Consider the following 20,226-nt stretch of genomic DNA (forward strand, 5'->3'; position numbering starts at 1 on the left):
AGAGGTCATACAGCACGGCAGTGTCATCAAGGTCTTCAAGAGGCTTGCGGGGAATCTGCATTGCCTTACAGAACAGTGGCACGTTGGGTAATAGCCTTCAATGATGGTCGGCAAACTGCGGTGGATATTCATCGGGCAGGTCGTCCTACGCGCGTCAGTTAAGAAGAAGTGCATGTTATGGCCGCGTTACTGGACAGTGATCAAAACCAGACGATTCGTGAGCCTGCCCAATAAACCGGATTGGCGCATACGACTGTGCTTCACATCCTGAAGGAACGCCTGGGCATGCGAAAAATTGCATCACGATGGGTTCCGCATGATTTGATGGAAATGCACAAATGGTTGCGTTACGACGCTGCCAAGGCGCACTTTTGACTTCGATTTGATTCCGAAGATGATTCGCTTCAGAACTGTTACAGAGATTCGACATGCAGTATATCGCTGCATTCGCACCATCAACAGAACAGGCTCTGCAAAAGGTATACTACCACTTCCACATCGCTGGCAACGGGATATACACAACGCTGGTGACTACATTGAAGGACAGTAGAGGTTGCTAACATGTAACACTTTTGTATGTGTTGTAAATAAATAGTTCCCACTATTTTTAAACTTTCGTATAATTATGTATACCTTAAGGAGAATAATGAATAAGAAGAACATTGTGGGATACGAAGTTTTGCCGGTGCAGCAACGATATCATCAACCAGGAGGGAGAACAGCTGAAGCAAGTCACCCCACTCACCATTCTGGACAAAGTAATTTCACATGATGCTAGGACTGAACGTGAAATCAACAATACAGTTCAGAAAACCAATGATAGCTATTGTCACCTGAGTCAGAGCCTTCGTTTTATATAAATGGTATTTGTTCGGGGGATTGACCTCCTGCAGTTAAAATCGAATAACGGCAGTATGCTTTCTTTTTGCTAGAGGCTTTACGTCGCACCGACACAGATAGGTCTTATGGCGACGACAAACGAAACGGCAGTATGAATGGAGCTGGAAATTCCGTTTATATGTCAAACGAAAGGTCATAAACTAGAGCATGTTGTGAAAATCCGTTGTTGAAATGTGTGTCCAAAACAGAGAAAATAGAGGTGACTGTAAAATGATATATTGTAAAAAAAAAATGTTTGAAAAGTTTAGTTCAGTTACATAAAATATTAATAAGAATGATTCTGCTTCATAACATTATGTAAAAAGTATAAAAAACTAGTGAAGGAATCATCAAAATTCTTAAAAGGGAAGCAGGGGTAGTAAATTCACGTATAATGGGTATGTCATCGTGAAGTGGAGGACTGAATAGCCAAGATCACATTGACTACATTAATTTTGTCCCTACTTGCACCATATGTTACGAACCTGCGTGTATTTGGAAATTGCGGAAGTGTAAAGTGTTGAATGTGAGTAAAGGAACGTTAAGGACGATTCAAACACCCAGTCCCCAGGCCAGGGATATTAATAATTTGCAATTAAAAACTCCTGACCCGGCCAGGAATCGAACACGGGGTTACAGGCGGACGCGTTTCCCCTACACCGCGGGGCCGGATAAGCCAGAGCTTAGTCGATAAGAAAGAAGACCAAGCTTCCAGAACTCCCTTCGAGAGTTATTTACTGTGGTCGATTATGAATGTTGCGTAAAAGGGGAGGAGGAGGAGGAGTAGTAAATTCACGTATAATGGCTATGTCATTGTGAAGTGGAGGACTGAATAGCCAAGATCACATTGACTACATTAATTTTGGACCATGTAGCGTATCAATATGAATGAAGGCTCTCACTATTGTTTGACATGAATAGCCTTCGGCCCCGCTCTTATCAATATCCCTTTGTTCATGCTTCAATACAGTAGCCATGAGATCGTTCTGCAGAGCAAGTTTTAAGAATATCCTGCTAAAAAGCTGTAATACCATGAGTTCTGAATTAGGCTACACTAGTGCTGAGAACACTTTCCTTTACTTTGTCTTCCTTTTCCAGTTCTAACGCAAATTTGATGATCCTAGTCCACAAATAATTTCATCTGCAATTTATGCTTCGTTAGAACTTGGATTTTAAATTAAATGCTTCTTTCTCTATAGCGCTTACTTAAGACCTTAAATGTAAGTGTGTTAGAGTCATCAGTCCATAGACTGGTTTGATGCAGCTCTCCATGCCACCCTATGTTTTGCTAATCTTTTCATTTCTACGTAATTATTGCATCCTACATCTGCTGTAATCTGCTTGTCATATTCATAAAAATACGTTGGTCTACCCCTACCGTTCTTACCACCTACACTTCCTTAAAAAACCAACTGAACAAGTCCTGAGTGTCTTAATAATGTGTCCTATCATTCTGTCTCTTCTTCTCATCAAATTTAGCCACAAAGATCTCCTCTCACCAATTCGATTCAGTATCCCTTCATTCGTGATTCGAGCTATCAATTTCACCCTCAGCATTCTTTTGTAATACCACAAGTCAAAAGCTTCTATTCTCTTTCTTTCTAAGCTGGCTATCATCCATGTTTCACTTCCATGCAATGCCATGCTCCAGAAGAAAGTCTTAAGAAACATCTTTCTAATTCCTATATCAATGTTGAAGTGTGCTTGTGCTTGTGCTAGTCTGCATTTTCCTTTAGGACTTCATTTTTTCTTTCTTTCTTTCTTTCTTTCTTTCTTTCTTGATCTGTTTACCCTCCAGGGTCGGTTTTTCCCTCGGAATCAGCGAGGGATCCCACCTTTACCGCCTCAAAGGAAGTGTCCTGGAGCTTCAGACTCTGAATCGGGGATACAACTGGGGAGGATAACCAGAACCTCGCCCAGGCGGCCTCACCTGCTATGCTGAACAGGAGCCTTGCGGGGGGATGGGAAAATGGAAGGGATAGACAAGGAAGAGGGAAGGAAGCGGCCGTGGCCCTAAGTTAGGTACCATCCCGGTATTTGCCTGGAGGAGAATTGAGAAACCACGGAAAACCACTTCCAGGATGGCTGAGGTGGTAATCGAATCCACCTCTACTCAGTTGACCTCCCGAGGCTGAGTGAACCCCGTTCCATCCCTCGTACCACTTTTCAAATTTCGTGGCAGAGCCAGGAATCGAACCCGGACCTCCGGGGGTGGCAGCTAATCACCTAACCACTACACCACAGAGGTGGACACTTCGTTTATTAATCTAATATTTCCTGCATCACCTGCCTTCGTTCGACTGCACTCCATTACTTTTGTTTCAGACCTTAAATAAAATAACGAACTTTAGTAGGAATTTCGGGGCTGCCTGGCCAGGGCGATAAAGGCGTGCTCGGTTCGCCCGGAAGGACGTGGGTTCGAATCGCCGTCAGGAAGTCATAACATTTAAGAAATGAGATTTCCACTTCCGGAGGTGCATATGGCCCTGAGGTTCACTCAGCCTACACCAAAAATGAGTACCCGGTTAATTCCAGGGGCAAAGGCGGCCGGGCGTAGAGCTAAAACTCTACCCCATCAAGTGCCGCGGTTACGGATAGTGGAAGCCTTTACCTTCCACCCTTCCAAGGGCCTTCGTGGCCTGTACGGAGAGGCTTTTTAGTAGGAATTTCATGATGTCCAGAATGCCTGTTTTATCCATTGTGACCTGTTTTAAGATGTTATAGCCTTGAAAATCCTATTTTATGTTGTCAATGCGTGTATTTTTAATATTAATAATGAAAAGAAAAGTTCTGTATTTCACAGGGTGGGTTTATATCGATGACTTCGTAAGAGTTTCGTTGAAGGGACGAAGACAATTGCAGAAAATGCCAGTTATACTTGAAGGGGCTAATTAAAAGTATTTAGTAATCGTTAGCCAACGTCCGTAGCCGTGTTGAAACACCGATCCCGTGAGATCTTTGAAGTTAAGCAATATTGGGCGTGGTCAAGATTTGGATGGGTTGCCACGCGCTGTTGGTGGGGAGTAAATACACCCTTACCTTAGTACTCGTTAAAGGTATATCTAAATATTACCGTGAGTTTGCTGATATCGCAATGGCCCCGTACAGTATGGTAACACTGCGTCCATGCGCATGTGAATACAGAGAAATCTCGAGAAGCGCCACGAAGTGGAAGCAGGTTAGTCTGCTGCGGCCACACGAACGTAGTGCGTGTAAAGACTCGTCTCTTAGTGCAATGGAGCAACGATACACATACAGTTTTGTTACAAATTGGAAAGAACAGGTGCAGAGACGAATGCAATGTTGTTGCATTTGTACGAAACAGAAGCTGTGAACAGAAAATGGATTTACAACTGGTTCAAATGCTTTCGGGATGGACAGGAGACCCTCGATGATGTTCCATGCCTCGAATAATCACCGTACTGCCAGGATATGGCGCCTGCAGACTTTGTTTTTGCACGCCTCAAGGGAATCTTCAAAGGCACAAATTGTGCTGACACACTGGACATCCAAAGAGGTGAGACATCAGAGCTTATATCGACTCCAAACACTCCTTCGCTGCCAGTTTCCAACAGCTGTATACACGTTACCAAAAGTGTATTGTGGTTAATGGACAGTACGATGAAGAGGACTAAAGGTATTTGTTTGTGACATCTGTTTTCCTTTCTGTTACGGTACCATTCACCGAGCTTTTAGACGCACATTTTATTTACAAACAGCTGTGAAAATGCAGTTGAAGGTCGTGTATTCTTAGTATGGTACTTTTTCATATAGTCTACATTTATTCCATTTGACGTAATTTATATTTAAGTTATGTATTTTTTTCATGTTTATCAGAAAACACACGGTATACAATATTATGACAAAACTACGAGGGCAAATCAATAAGTATCTGCAAATTTTCTCTAATTGTCTTTAGGTTGGCTCTATGGCGTTGTGTGTTCACCAGCCACTAGATGGAACCACTGTCTACGTCTGTGGTAGATTTCAGCATTATCAGATCAGTACGGCTTGCGCTGTTGTGACGTAAAAATGGCCGCGCCACTCTCTGCACCAAGGAAGAACAGCGTTCCGTAATCCGTCTTTTGTGGTCTGATGGTGTACCAGGAGCGCAAATCCATACAAAAGTCACTCGTCTGTTATTCAGGATCATATCACACACTTGTTCAATATTGGCATCAGTTACGGCTGCAAATGGGCGCCCGGTTCTTTTCTCATCGTTCACGCTCGTGCGACCCATTTTGAATTGTTTGATTCACTGGTAAACACTTCGCTGTGGCAAAATATTGTCCCCGTATTGTGCTAAAAGTAGGACTCGTGGTGGTTTGGTACTGCTGGAAATTGCTGTTTTCAGTAATCTCCATACATGCTCCACGCAATTAAAATAAGGAGACAATGGTGGCCAGACCATCCTTTGAATACCATGCCTTTCCAAGAACCTATTTACAGACTGTGTCCGGTGGGCACGAGCGTTGTCGTCCATTAAAATGAAATCTGCTCTAATGTCAGCTCTAAATCCACTAACAATGGGTTTGTGACGTCATATTGCTTTGGATGTGGACTAGTGGTGTGCGACAGCCCTTCATTATTACTCCCCAGAAGAGTGCTGAACCACCACCACCTTGTGGTGTCGTTCACCAACGAAATCTTTACTTAAACTTTGGCTATTTGCCCTCCAGACATGAATACTTTTGCGATCTGGATGCAACTAAATGCGTACCTCATCTGTAAATAACGTATGACCCATTGTTCCCGGGCCCAAGTTTCATATCTTCTTGACCATTCTGCACGCTGACGTATGTGGCAATATTCGAGGCGTGGTCCTCTGAATGGCTCTCAAGAACGAAGTCCTACATTGTGGAGTCGATCTCGAACAGTTTGTAAAGCCACATTGACTCCACTAGCCGCCCGAAGCTCTCTCCGTAAAGTGGTTGCTGTGCTCCTAGGTTGTCTCCTAACAGAAATACGGATGTATCGCTCTTGAGCAACGGTTGTTTTGCGTGGTCGACCTGTCCTAGGCTTATCACCTATGGATTGTGTCTGTTGGAATGTCCGCGGCAGTCTGGAAACATCACTATGATTGCTTCGCACCACTTGAGCTACTTTGGCTTGTGTCATTTAACTATGATGCATTGAAGTCTCTATTCGAACACTATCTGCTGCGGAATTCGTGTGCCATGGAATTGCTGTTACTGTGGTGCAGTAAATTACACGGTAAAACAGTATTTATTACTTCCTTTTCAACTACACTCCATCAGCTCAACTTATCAACTAATCAGAATCTCTACCAAGAAGTGAATGTATGAGCACATTATCAAGAAAACAAATGTAACGCGTTTTAAAGATCATACAGAACAAAGATATGCAACATAATTTACCGGACGTGTTCAGAAATACAAAATATTGCAATATGCAAAACTTTTTATGACCTATGTACCGATAATTACTTGCAAATAATTTACAAATGGGATCCCGGTTCGAGTCCATATGGTGATAAAGAACACGTATGATAATATTTTAGTACTTGTTTAAAATTAAAAATCCTTTGTTAATGTGACGATTATGAGGTTTTCACGATATAAATATTCCAGTATAAAATTGTTCAAGGAATTTATGTCTGAATTATTGATTCTTCAGGCGCAAGCTAGGATCATTTTAATGTACATATATACAGTACAATGTATATAAAATTGTGTTGTTGTAATAATAGCATTCCTTGTGGCTATAATTGATAGCCTGGTGCAGCCCTCGTAAGGCAGACGGTCCCATCAGAGTGGGTGATATCTGCTGTGTATGGGAACTGCGTGATTTTGTAGCGAAGTGTAGTGTTGTGTGTGTGTGGTGTTAGTTGCAGGGATGTTGGAGGCAGTACAAATACCCAACTCCCGAGCCAGTCGAATTAACCATTCATGTTAAAACCTCCAAGCCAGCTCTGAATCGAAGGCGAGTACGCTCACCATTCAGACAAGGAGCCGGAGTGTATTTTTGTTGTGATAAAGTAAAGGTTAGTTGAAACTAGCAGTTTCCCGCTGGCTCCGCCCGCAATGTAAGACTTACAATGTATGGTGTTGTTCGTTATTATCCTCACGGATGTATTTGCAAAGTTCCGACTTAATGAAATAAAGCACATGATCTGCTGCGGTAATAGAATGTTGTGTTATGTCAACAAAACACTTGAAAATACATCACACAAAGAAATTGAACTAAACGTTCCTTGGAACAACACTACGCGCCGAACTATTAAAAAGTCCTTCAAAGATCTTCGTCATGGAGACAAATTTACTCATAACTATTCTCATAATCTACCAATGTAAGTAGTTATTGCCTCAAAAGAAAGCGCTTGATCCACTGAGCGTTTTTAGAGCAAAACGAACTGCGTACCTCAATTAGAACGAAATATATGATTGGTTCAATGACAAAAATGTTGAAGAAATGAGACGTCAAATTTAGTGTGCACTCATGACTTTGCTCAGAATGAACTAATTTGAATAGTTAAGAGCTGAAATGAAAGAACCTGATCCAATGAGTGTGCTTAGGCCAAAACGAACTCCGTACCTCAATTAGAACCAAATATATGATTGCTTCAAAGGTACAAAAAATTGAAAAAATGAAATAATTTGAGGAAGGTGGAAGTTAAGTGATTTATAGTACCTGATGACAAATTTGTGCATGAATACCTTTCAGTTAAAACAAAAATGAAGGAAATCGACCGGATAGAATGGCCGAACTGACTGACTTTAGTTTTCATATTTTTTTTTAATATATAGCCTAGATAATTTTGGAAAAGTAAAGTTACTTCGTTTGGAATAATTTGGATAGATACTGCCATAATTACGTAGGTAGAGACATCAACAGTGCGTGTAAATTGTAGCGCCGTTGCATTTAACTAGGAATCACCAGATGAAGGCCAGTGGATATTGAATTTGCAAATTACATGAGTTGTCGACAGATAGTTGTTTAGGGATTAGCAGATGGCTAATGTACCGTTATTATTAATGTAGTCCCCGCGTCATAGAAGGGCCTAGAATTAAGGCCAGTGTTTAATTATGTGTATTTGTGTGTAGAGGAAAATGAACCTTAAATATATCGTACTCCACGAGCGGGTAAATATGTCTTGCAAACATACATTCGTACAGTGCGGTACAGTAAGGTTCATTTTTATTTACACAATCATATAGGAAAAAGAACTCAACGAAATTTGTTCTGATGCATTGCATATGTATGTGGCTGGGAGGCGTGACCAGCCTTAAGGGAAATAATTGATAGGAAGAGCATTGCCACATTGGGTGTTTTGGCAGAGGATCGATGATATAATTCCTTCTTCTTCTTCTTAATCTGTTTTCCCTCCAGGGTCGGTTTTTCCCTCGGACTCAGCGAGGGATCCCACCTCTACCGCCTCAAGGGCAGTGTCCTGCAGCTTCAGACTGTGGGTCGGGGGATACAACTGGGTAGGATGACCAGTAGCTCGCCCAGGCGGCCTCACCTGTTATGCTAAACAGGGGCCTTGTGGAGGGATGGGAAGATTGGATGGGACAGGCAAGGAAGAGGGAAGGAAGCGGCCGTGGCCTTAAGTTAGCGACCATCTCGACATTTGCCTGGAGGAGAAGTGGGAAACCACGGAAAACCACTACCAGGATGGCCGAGGTGGGAATCGAACCCACCTCTGCTCAGTTGACCTCCCGAGGCTGAGTGTATCCCGTTCCAGCCCTCGTACCACTTTTCAAAAATTTTGTAGCAGAGCCGGGAATCGAACCCGGACCTCCGGGGGTGGCAGTTAATCACGCTAACCACTACACCACAGAGGCGGACGATATAATTCCTACTGCAGTAAAATGAATTTGTTCAATTATTAAGAGAAATTTTCTTGTAGTCACGTGTGTTATTGCTACTGGAGGGATATAATAATTGATACATGTGATTTGTTGCTTGGTTTTTAATGAAATCAATGTTGATAGAGTTCGCGCATAGTAGAAATTGCAGCTTAGAGTGTTTGTGGAACAATGACTGCATTATTCGGTTTTAAATATCATTGTCAGTGTTGGAAAATATCCAGATGATCTACGGCCTTACGGTATTAATTCACGAGGTCCTGCTCGTTGTGGAGATATGATTTGTGACATAGAACAGATGTTGAGAAGTCTGTTTATATTAGTATGAAGTGTAGGCATTGGTTATATGTTCCAGCGATGAATTCAACTGCTTCCTTTATTTTTGTAAATTTAAGTGTAAAGTCAGTGGTTCGAATCCACCGATTTATGTGTGTGATTTATTTCTTTATTCAAGCTGTGTTAATGTCTTAGAGTTAATTATCAAACCTTTCAGTTAGTTATAAACACTAGGAACAGACAGCTTCCCAGGGGGCTAGTCAAGCGTTGGTTAGGATACCATAGTCATGTAACACGGAAATGTGACAGATTACTCATCCAAAGAAGTTGAAATAATATTCGCGGAGCTAGTCATCGTAAATTTATTTCAAACGCTTGCATAATTTACTTTTTCATGAATTTAACTTACCTTAGTACAATAAAAGTTTAGTGTGTTTAATGTTTGCCTGCGCTCCCTTGTAGCTGTTGTTTTACTGTTCGTACTTCTTTTCTTCTTGGATATATTATGTTCCTCAGTTTCTGAGCACACTAGGAGCATTAATATATTTTTGAAAATTCGGGAAATCTATATATACATATTTCAGAGTAATATTTAATTTGAATTAACTGTTGAAGATTAATTATTTTTGAATAGGTACTATTATTATTATTATTATTATTATTATTATTATTATTATTATTATTATTATTATTATTATTATTATTATTATTATTATTATTATTATTATTATTTGGTGTGATCAAAATATATGGCTTTTGTGCAAAAAAAATGTTTCGTCCATAAAGGGAAATTACTCCCTGAAGAAATATTGTCTCTATAATGGAATAGTCTACATATTTTATAAACTATTATATTTTGAACGCAGAATAATGCCCTTTCCTATGATTTAAGTTATGAAATGAAATGAAACGAAACGAAATGAAATGGCACATGGCTTTTAATACCGGGAGTGTCCGAGGGTCGCCTCTGTGGTGTAGTGGTTAGCGTGATTAGCTGCCCCCCCCCCCCCGGAGGTCCGGGTTCGATTCCCGGCTCTGCCACGAAATTTGAAAAGTGGTACGAGGGCTGGAACGGGGTCCACTCAGCCTCGGGAGGTCAACTGAGTAGAGGTGGGTTCGATTCCCACCTCAGCCATCCTGGAAGTGGTTTTCCGTGGTTTCCCACTTCTCCTCCAGGCAAATGCCGAGATGGTACCTCACTTAAGGCCACGGCCGCTTCCTTGCCTGTCCCATCCAATCTCCCCATCCCTCTACAAGGCCCCTGTTCAGCATAGCAGGTGAGGCCGCCTGGGCGAGGTACTGGTCATTCTCCACAGTTGTATCCCCCGACCCGAAGTCTCAAGCTCCAGGACACTGCCCTTGAGGCGGTAGAGGTGGGATCCCTCGCTGAGTCCGAGGGAAAAGCCAACCCTGGAGGGTAAACAGATTAAGATAAGAAGATAAGAGTGTCCGAGGACAAGTTCGGCTCGCCAGATGCAAGTCTTTTGATTTGATGCCCGTAAGTGACCTGCACGTCGTGATGAGGATGAAACGATAATGAAGATGACACATACACCTAGCCCCATGTCGGAGAAATTAACCAATTATGGTTAAAATTCCCAACCCTGCTGCGAATCGAACGCGGGACTCCTGTGACCAAAGGCCAGCACGCTAACCATTTAGCCATGGAGCCGGATTTAAGTTATGAGGTAACGCAACTCAGAAATATATACCTCTAAATATCCTATTGTAATTCTGCCCTAATCATCAAAATACCGATGAATAAGGGTGGAAATTAACAGGAGGGATTGAAACAAAATTTACCAATATATCACATATATCCTATATAGTTTATTGAGAGGTACGCTCATACGCTTAAATGCTTTATAGCTTTATAGGTGTAAATAATTGCGAATATTATGTATGATACTTCATCAGACTTCTGCGAATAGATTGCACTGCATTGTAAAGAAGTCTATAGGTCAATTATTATTATTATTATTATTATTATTATTATTATTATTATTAGTAGTAGTAGTAGTAGTAGTAGTAGTAGTAGTAGTAGTAGTAGTAGTAGTAGTAGTAGTAGTAGTAGTAGTAGTAGTAGTAGTAGTAGTAGTAGTAGTAGTAGTACTATCTCGAGCATTGTTACTTCAGCGTATATCTGGAGAGAAATTCGAGAAATTTAATCCTTCTATTGGCCTTCAGAGACTTTGAATTTAATGTGTAATATTTTCTCTGGTGACATTTCTGACTGGTATGGTTGAAATAACACACCCACCTGAAATGATTAATAATAATACTCTGTATAAAACATGACAGACTAATCCTACACAGTCATAAAATTCATAAAATATTAAATAATCCTTTGTGGATTACTATTTACAACACAGAATACCGAGGAAAACAATGTTTATATTAGCTTATTCCTGACATTTATGGACACGCTGGAGGTACCTTGGCTCATTTTGAGTTCGGTAAGAGCAGAATGACGTAGCACCTTTTGGTTCAGACTGGTTCGATTCCTGACCGGACCGGAGATTTTAACCACATCTGGTTATTCCTCTGACTCGAGATTTATACAAGACAGAAACACAGAAAATCACAACAGTGAATTCATTATCTTCACGTAGGGTTGGCATCTGGTGAGGCATCCGTCCATTAAATTAGGCTTAGAGCACCTGGACGTGAAACGTCATCAACCTTTCACCTTTCGACTTTGCTTTGACTAGAATGTGATTTCCAGAATCCAAAACAATAGAGCGAGTGGCTGCGCGGGTTATATTACGTAGCTGTCAGCTTGCATTCTGGAGAAAGTGGGTTCGAACCTTAATGTCAGCAGCCCTGAAGATGTTTTTTCTACCATTTCCACTCCAGGCAAATCCTGGGCCTGTACCTCAATCAAGGCCAAGGTCGATTCCTTTCCACTCCTGCTCCTTTCCTGCCCAATGGTCGCCGTAAACCTACCTGTGACGGTTGCGATGTAAAGCAAATTATAAAAAATAATAACATATATAACATGTGGAAGTTCCTGAAACAAAGGGGAATTTTACATGAATGTTGAAATATGGAGGCATATGGCCACTATTCAACGAACATTACATTTCCGGAAGTGTCACATTCACAGTGACAGATTCACAGTGACAGATTCACTTTTCTCGAAAACCATAAGAACTCACTACTCTCCTTTAATTGCCTAAGAGCTACTCGGAAGATTTGAAAAAAGTATGTCTTCCCCGAAACGTATATAGTTTGGCACTGACCATTTCCAAATTTTGCGATTTTGTTTTTTTGTTTTTTTGAGAGCCCCCTTTGAATAGGGTAAACACTTTTGAAAGCGAAGCCTGTAACTTGGCTACTGAATTAATCACGTCCTCGTTACATTGATGATTTTGATTATAATTATGATTAAATATGCCTACATACACAAATATACCGGAGCATATGCCTGCTTGTAGAACTTCGCATATAGGCCTACATACATACATCTTCATTTCAGCGTTCAGTCTGGAAGCCTCTGTGAATTCACAAACCGCCGCATCAATCCTCTATTTGTAACTAGTGCTTGGCCTCATTTATTTATATACCTCTTATCTTTAAATCGTTAGAAACTAATTCGAACCATCGTCGTCTTGGTCTCCGTCAATTTCTCTCCACTCCTAGGTAACCTACCCTCCTCCGTTCGCCTTACATGATTCCACCACCGAAGCCAGTTTATGTGCACAATTTCATCCATCGAGTTCATTCATAACTTAACCTTTATCACCTTATTACGAGTAACATCCCACCTGTTTGTATCAGGAAGCAATCTTAATAGGATTCTTTCATGTCTCTTACTTTACGACTAAGATATCCTGAGGCCACCCAGCTTTCACACCTGTAAAGCAAAGTTGAATTGTAAGCAAACCATCCGGGAGCTGACTTCCTTCTTACAGAATACTGTTGATGGCCACTGATCGTTTACTGCATTAGCTTGGCTGCACCTTGATTCAATCTCACTTACTGTACTACCATCCTTGGTGAACACACATCCCAATTACTTGAAATTCTCTACCTGTTCCAGCTTTGTATCCCCAATCTGACATTCAGTTCTCTTGGATTTCTTACCTACTGATATCAATGCTTCCCCGCCTGGCACAAGCGTGAGGACATGGCGCTGAAAAGGTAAACCATTTCTCTCATGTGCTCGATTTGAGATTACGACCGGTCTGACCAAAGCCCCAAAGAGAGATTTTGGACTTTAACTTACTAGCAGTTCAACCTGAGGCAAAGTGAGACGATCGAAAACTAGATATCACGATTAACAAAGCATGTTCACGGTTCTGCCTAGTTGACGAAGCCTTCTAACGCCTAATTTTAGACCTACTTTTAGTGTTGTTTATTTCTTCCAGTTACGTGTTCATCACTGCAGATACAGGAGCGGAAGGCGATACCATACAAATGGTGAAGGAACAACCATCACCTAGGTACATCAAAACTCACCTCCCTAAAGATCTGCTACCTTCTGAGATATGGACGAAGAATCCGAAGGTATGTAAAACTTCTAAAAATATACTATTTGTTGCTAAAGTAGGGTTACTGCATTCTCAGAAATAGTTAATACTAGAACAGCGGAAGGGGTCAAAATGACACCCACCTTCAATTTTTCTTTATTAACGAGCGCACTCTTGTATCATTTCTCTTCAAATACCTTGACTTTTCATAGTTTTTCGTCCCGTACACGGTGATACATCGCACCCAGCAAAATACATTTTCATCGATTTCTGATATGGCATACTCTGGACAGCGGGACGGGTCATTTTGACACTTATAAACTAATCCTTATTACAGCAGCTTGCATTGTCAGACAACAGTGTGTATTCGCCCATTGTTATTAGTATTGTTGAGCTCTTACTGTCAGATGAGCCGGGCTGATTGGCTCAGATGGTTGAGGCGCTGGCCTTCTGACCCCAGTCCTGGCTCTGTCCGGTGGTATTTGAAGGTGCTGGTAGTGTCGGTAGATTTACTGGCACATCAAAGAACTCCTGCGGGACTAAATTCCGGCACCTCGGCACCTCCGAAAACCGTAAAAGAGTAGTTAGTGAGACGTAAAGCAAATGACATCATTACTTTCAGATGAGTGTTCCAGTTTGCGGGATTATTGTATTCATCTCATCATTTAGAAAGTGTTCTGCTTACAGGCATGTCGTGCTACGTTCGTCTTTCTCCAGACGAGGTATCTCGAATGCTAGAAAATTCAGACGTTGAGTATGAATGTAAACTATCCGATTCAGGTGGTGATTTTTTGCTTGAGACAAGAGAGACAAGTGAGGACGAAGATCATATCGAGACAGAGGATGAATTATCCGCAGGAGAAGTTGAAAATGCTGATCTATCTCCGAACTCGCCTCAAATGTCTCAGTCTCAGTTAGGTGTTTCATCAAAGAAGATGGTTATGCGAGACGGAGGTCTTGGATTCGAACTCTTCATCTGGAAGGCTGGCTTCAGTGAACGTCCTGAGAGAGGGGGGATGTCCCACAACATATTCTTACCACCGAGTTTTCGACTCTGCCATTAGTGCCTTTCGTCTCCTCTTTGATGAATCGATGCTTCGTCTAATGAAACGACACACAGAATCAAACGCTCAGAAAGAACTTCACGGATTGGACCGTGTCCCTCGAGGAGTTGGAGGCTACGATTGCCATCATGTGTACCCGCGGCATCCTGTGTTCGAAAGGTGTGTCTGTGGATGAACTATGGTCGCGTTCTTGTGGACAGTAATTCATGAAGGGTACAGTTTCAAGAGATAGATATCGAGAGCTTCCCACATTCCTCCGTTTCGACGAGAAATAAACCTGAGCTGAGCGCCTGCCAACTAGCAGGTTCGCTCTTGTCTCTGAAATCTGGGACAAATTTGTAGAAAATCGCCTTCACTGTTACCGCCCAAGTGAAAATATTACAGTCGACGATCAATTACTTCCCAGCAAAACCAGATGCAGATTTACCCAATTTATGACAAACAAGCCCGAGTGGTCGACCAAATGTCCTATAAGTATACCACCAAGGATACATGCAGGAGGTGGCCAATGCATGTCTTTTACAATATCCTAGACCTAACAGCTATCAATGCTTGGGTCCTTTACAAGCAAGTAACGGGTAGGAAGATAAAGTTGAAGTTCATCCTCCAGCTGGCAAGTGAACTAATACGGCGGGATGAGCAAGGGCAACAACAACAACAACAACAACAACAACAAGAGGAGGAGGCTGTGGGACAGTGTCCATCTAAAAAGCTGAAGAAGTGCCAAGTTGGTATGTATTAAGGCAACAAGTCTAGCGATGCCTGCAGCAAGTACCTCAAAGCAGTGTGCGGAAAATGTGCACGAAAAGTAGAAGTTGTGTGTGAAAAATGAGTTTAGCGTGTTTTCAATTTACCTATGTAAAGAATTACCGAAAATGTATAATTGTTGCACTGCGGACTACTGACTAGGAAAGGTGTTCAATTGGTCCATTTTGTGAAAACTCCTTAGAGAAACAGAAACATGGTGCAGTTGTTTGTGATTATTCATGTGTCCATCAGTAATACATACACTGATGTCATGTCATTATGTGTAAAATAAAGTTGTGGAAACCAAGTAGACGAAAATACATGTTTTACTGTGCTCTATTTTGAACATTTCCAAGAATTTCTTATGATGGGTCAAAATGACCCCTTACCGCTGTTCTAGGAATGTCAGATTCTCCGCCGTTTTAAACCTTAATATGCGAGGTCGTATTTTTTGGGACTTCTATTGTAAGCTGACGTCACAGAGACTGGATTATCATTGCTCACAGCCACACAGAACAAACGATTAAAAGTACAATCACCGGGCGAGTTGGCCGTGCGCGTAGAGGCGCGTGGCTGTAAGCTTGCATCCGGGAGGTAGGGGGTTCGAATCCCACTGTCGGCAGCCCTGAAGATGGTTTTCCGTGGTTTCCCATTTTCACACCAGGCAAATGCTGGGGCTGTACCTTAATTAAGGCCACGGCCGCTTCCTTCCAACTCCTAGGCCTTTCCTATCCCATCGTCGCCATAAGACCTATCTGTGTCGGTGCGACGTAAAGCCCCTAGCAAAAAAAAAGTATAATCGCTCGACAAGAACACGTTTACTACAATCAATCGAACTTATAGATATCATATTTGTGGGTATCCACAAGGATTGTATCTGCATGGGATACGAATTATATTCTGGTAATAATGAAAATATGAAGTCTGAAGAAATATTAAATACCGGGAAAATATAATATCATGTGCTCATTCTTGTTATAAGCATTTATAATATTGCTAGCTCAAGTCATTTGACACATAGCACAAACGAATTTAAACTCCCTGTAAATATGAATCACAAATAATGAAGTACGGTCTGAATTACCAATAAAATATCTTACATCAGTCATGATAACTTTATTTTTCAACAGATAGTGCAGTACTTCGCGATGAAGAAACTCACGTGTTAGAAGGGTAGATAAAAAAGTTGTATGGGAACAAACTAGATATAAATATGTACCCCCTTCCGATTCTAAAATATTTTTTTCTATCCAGCAGACCTCATCTCACAAGTTGAGACATAAGCATTCTATTATCCACCTATGACAAGTATTCTCTAGTTGTTGCCTTTTTAATTTTTTTGTTATAGAATTTACGTCGCACAACCACAGACAGGACTTTTAGCCACGATGGGATAGGACAGGGCTAGGAATGGGCAAGAAGCGACCGTGGTCTTAATTAAGCACAAATACAGAATTTTCCTGGTGAGAAAGTGGTAAACTACCCGGAAACCCATCTTTAGGACTGTCGACAGTGGGGTTCTTCCGAATGCAAGCTCACACCTACGTGGCTCAAAACACGCAGCTAACTCACTCGCTGAGTGAGACAATCATATGACACATATCTTTAAGAAGGAGCAAACTAACAGCTAGCACTATGACAACAACGCTAAATGCAATTAGATACAGATAGGCAGATCGAAGAAATGAACCTCACTTGAAGGAACATTCGAATGTCTCTCTGTTAGGTCATCAGCCCAGAGGCTGGTTGGATCCTCAAATAGCACCACCGAAGGTTATGCGGTTATAAGGAAACCCCAAAAACCAATGGCAGCACTAAAATGAGGCATACTAGGCAAGATGAGGAGTGAGGTAGTTTGCCATTGCTTTCCTCACATTAGAATGTAAACTTCAGTAATATGAGTGAAATATTAATAATTCGTTTGAACAGAATGTGCATGTACTTACGATGGAAATTCAGTACTTCGTTCCATATTATGAATACTTAATCATAACAACGGCATATGAGAAACCTTTGGTTTCCATCCATTGACATTAATAAGCATTAGGTCACCCAAGTTGAGTTCTGATTTACCTTCCCGTCTTTTAGTGGAAGACGGAATGCCAAAATTGGCATCAATACCGCCTAAATGGCGTCAAATCGAAATGCTTGTACATAGCAGCTGAGGAAATAGAATATATTATTATTATTATTATTATTATTATTATTATTATTATTATTATTATTATTATTATTATTATTATTATTATTATTATTTGCTAGGGGCTTTACGTCGCACCGACACATAGATAGGTCTTATGGCGACGATGGGATAGAAAAGGCCTAGGAGTTGGAAGGAAGCGGCCGTGGCCTTCATTAAGGTACAGACCCAGCATTTGCCTGGTGTGAAAATGAGAAACCACGGTAAACCATCTTCAGGGCTGCCGATAGTGGGATTCGAACCTACTATCTCCCGGATGCAAGCTCACAGCCGCGCGCCTCTACGCGCACGGCCAACTCGCCCGGTATTATTATTATTATTATTATTATTATTATTATTATTATTATTATTATTATTATTATTATTAACCAATCGGCTATGCATATACCAGCAAGTCAGTGGAGACGAGAAATTGTTTGATCTTTATGATTTTCCACTTTATTAATTATTTTCTGTATTTACGGCAGAAAGGCTGTTGATACTGCAGTAAACTACTAAACGATTCCAATCCCCTTCATGAAACATCACCTCATCAATACCTAATGATTATAAGTATTAAATTCATCGTAATACTGATAACCTTGTGACTACATCTCCATGCAAGGTAGCTGAGAGGAACACTTTATATATGGCCACAAAATACAAACAGGTCTGATGTAGTGTATGATTCTAGGTACTGAATATCGATAAGAATGTCCTCACTGCGAAATAATTACTAAGAATTATGCAGTTTAGAGATTTGTGAATACCTACACTATAGAGCGAGTCTACAGAGTTGTTCAACAGAAATATAAGTGACTCATAAACCAACAGTCCTCACTCAGCTCTCGTCCGATACCGTTATCATGACAGGTGTGTGTACACGGCGCGGCGCGCTGGTAGTTCGATAACGTAATCTGCCTGAGGCTTGCAGTGAGTTACGAAAGTAAACAACGGGAGAGTGGAAGAGGAATATCAATAATTATGTTAATTATTTCAAACAATATATAATTTATCTCATTAATTCAATTATGTTCATTCGCGAACTAAGTGCTCAGTGTAATAAAGAACTGGGAGTCTGCTCTCTTTAGTTCGAAACATGGCAGCCATTTCAGGTGGCCCTAGTGACCCACCTCTGTGTATGCGTGAATTAATAAGGGCATCAATCCAGTTGTGTTATGAAACTGTACTCGTAATCCGTAGCGAAACTTCATCTCAGCCCACAATTTTGCGTAACTGGGGTCTCCCTAAAGTGTCAGATATCCATTTGAATGAAGGTGCTAGTGCAAGGAAACCTACGATGCTGTCAAGTAGTCCTTCTATTGGCAATGCGGTAGATTACAGTGTACATCATATTACAGAATTCAGTTCACCCTTGAGTCAACACTTCGAGCCTGCCCAGCCAGCTCTGCTTTCGACAGTGGCCATACAGAAACAAGTCAGGAACAACAACTGTGAATAGCTGTTTGTATATATTCCAAACTATGTTGGACCACCCACTGTTCTTTCAGAACATCACACGCTTTTCCGGCTCCATAGCTAAATGGTAAGCATGCTAGCCTTTGGTCACAGGGGTCCCGGGTACGTTTCCCGACAGGGTAGGGAATTTTATCCATCATTGGTTAATTTCCCTGGTACGGGGGCTGGGTGTGTGTGTTGTCTTCATCATTTCATCCTCATCACGACGCGCATGTCGCCTACGGGAGTCAAATAGAAAGACCTGCACTTGGCGAGCCGAACCCGTTGTGGGATCTCCCGGCACTAAAAGCCATATGCCATTTCATTTTATCACGCGCTTGTATCAGGTGAGGTACCGCAGAATTTTGGTAAATTGGCGAAGAAAGGATTATACTATCATTAATGCCTGATGTTCCGCCTGACATACTATGTGTATCATTCGGAGGTCGTAATCGAGTAGATTTACCTTTCACCAAGAGTTCTAACAAACTTTCTCTCTATTCCATAACACTTCACTGTTAGGAATGTCCATTTACGAGGGGGTAGACACCACCCTATCAGAATAATAGTAATTTCGTGTGGCTACTTCTAGCCGAGTGCAGCCCTTGTAGCGCAAACCCTCCGATGATGTTGGGCATCCTATCAGAAGAAGAATTAAAATCCGAAGTTCAGTCTGGTGTCCAAATTCTTGAAATTCACCTCTTCGAGCGCAAAATAATTAATGCTGACAAGCTACACCTTGGCTGTAGGCAGCTGGTACACACTCTATTTGAAGGTCGCTCATTGCCGCAACATGTTTATATCTGCAGTAGACGTGTACTAGTGAAAACGTACGTTGTCAGCGCAATTCAGTGCTTTAATTGCTACCGTTACGGTCACATCTCCAAAACATGCTAGTAGAATATGCTTTTTTTTTTTTTTTTTTTTTTTGCTAGGGGCTTTACGTCGCACCGACACAGATAGGTCTTATGGCGACGATGGGATGGGAAAGGCCTAGGAGTTGGAAGGAAGCGGCCGTGGCCTTAAATAAGGTACAGCCCCAGCATTTGCCTGGTGTGAAAATGGGAAACCACGGAAAACCATCTTCTGGGCTGCCGATAGTGGGATTCGAACCTACTATCTCCCGGATGCAAGGTCACAGCCGCGCGCCTCTACGCGCACGGCCAACTCGCCCGGTAGGAGAATATGAGATAAGCATCATACGCTATCATTTCTTTCAGGAATGTCCTTCATAGGACGTCCCCAGATGCGTACACTGCTCAGGTGCTAACATATACAGTGATGGTTTTTGTCCCGAGTACTAAAGACAGAGGCGCATTAAA

General features: G+C 41.6%; 1 protein-coding gene across 2 annotated transcripts in view; it reads left to right on the top strand.

The window, feature by feature from the left end:
* Nucleotides 1-20,226, top strand: part of LOC136875748 (luciferin sulfotransferase) — a 246,934-nt gene that overhangs the window by 196,907 nt on the left and 29,801 nt on the right. For both annotated transcript variants that reach the window (XM_067149333.2, XM_067149325.2), the window contains exon 4: nucleotides 13,355-13,493. In XM_067149333.2, coding sequence (XP_067005434.2) covers nucleotides 13,355-13,493 — 139 coding nt within the window. The remainder of the gene's footprint in view (nucleotides 1-13,354; nucleotides 13,494-20,226) is intronic.

Source organism: Anabrus simplex, chromosome 1, assembly GCF_040414725.1.
Source record: "Anabrus simplex isolate iqAnaSimp1 chromosome 1, ASM4041472v1, whole genome shotgun sequence".
NCBI classification, from domain to species: Eukaryota; Metazoa; Arthropoda; class Insecta; order Orthoptera; family Tettigoniidae; genus Anabrus; species Anabrus simplex.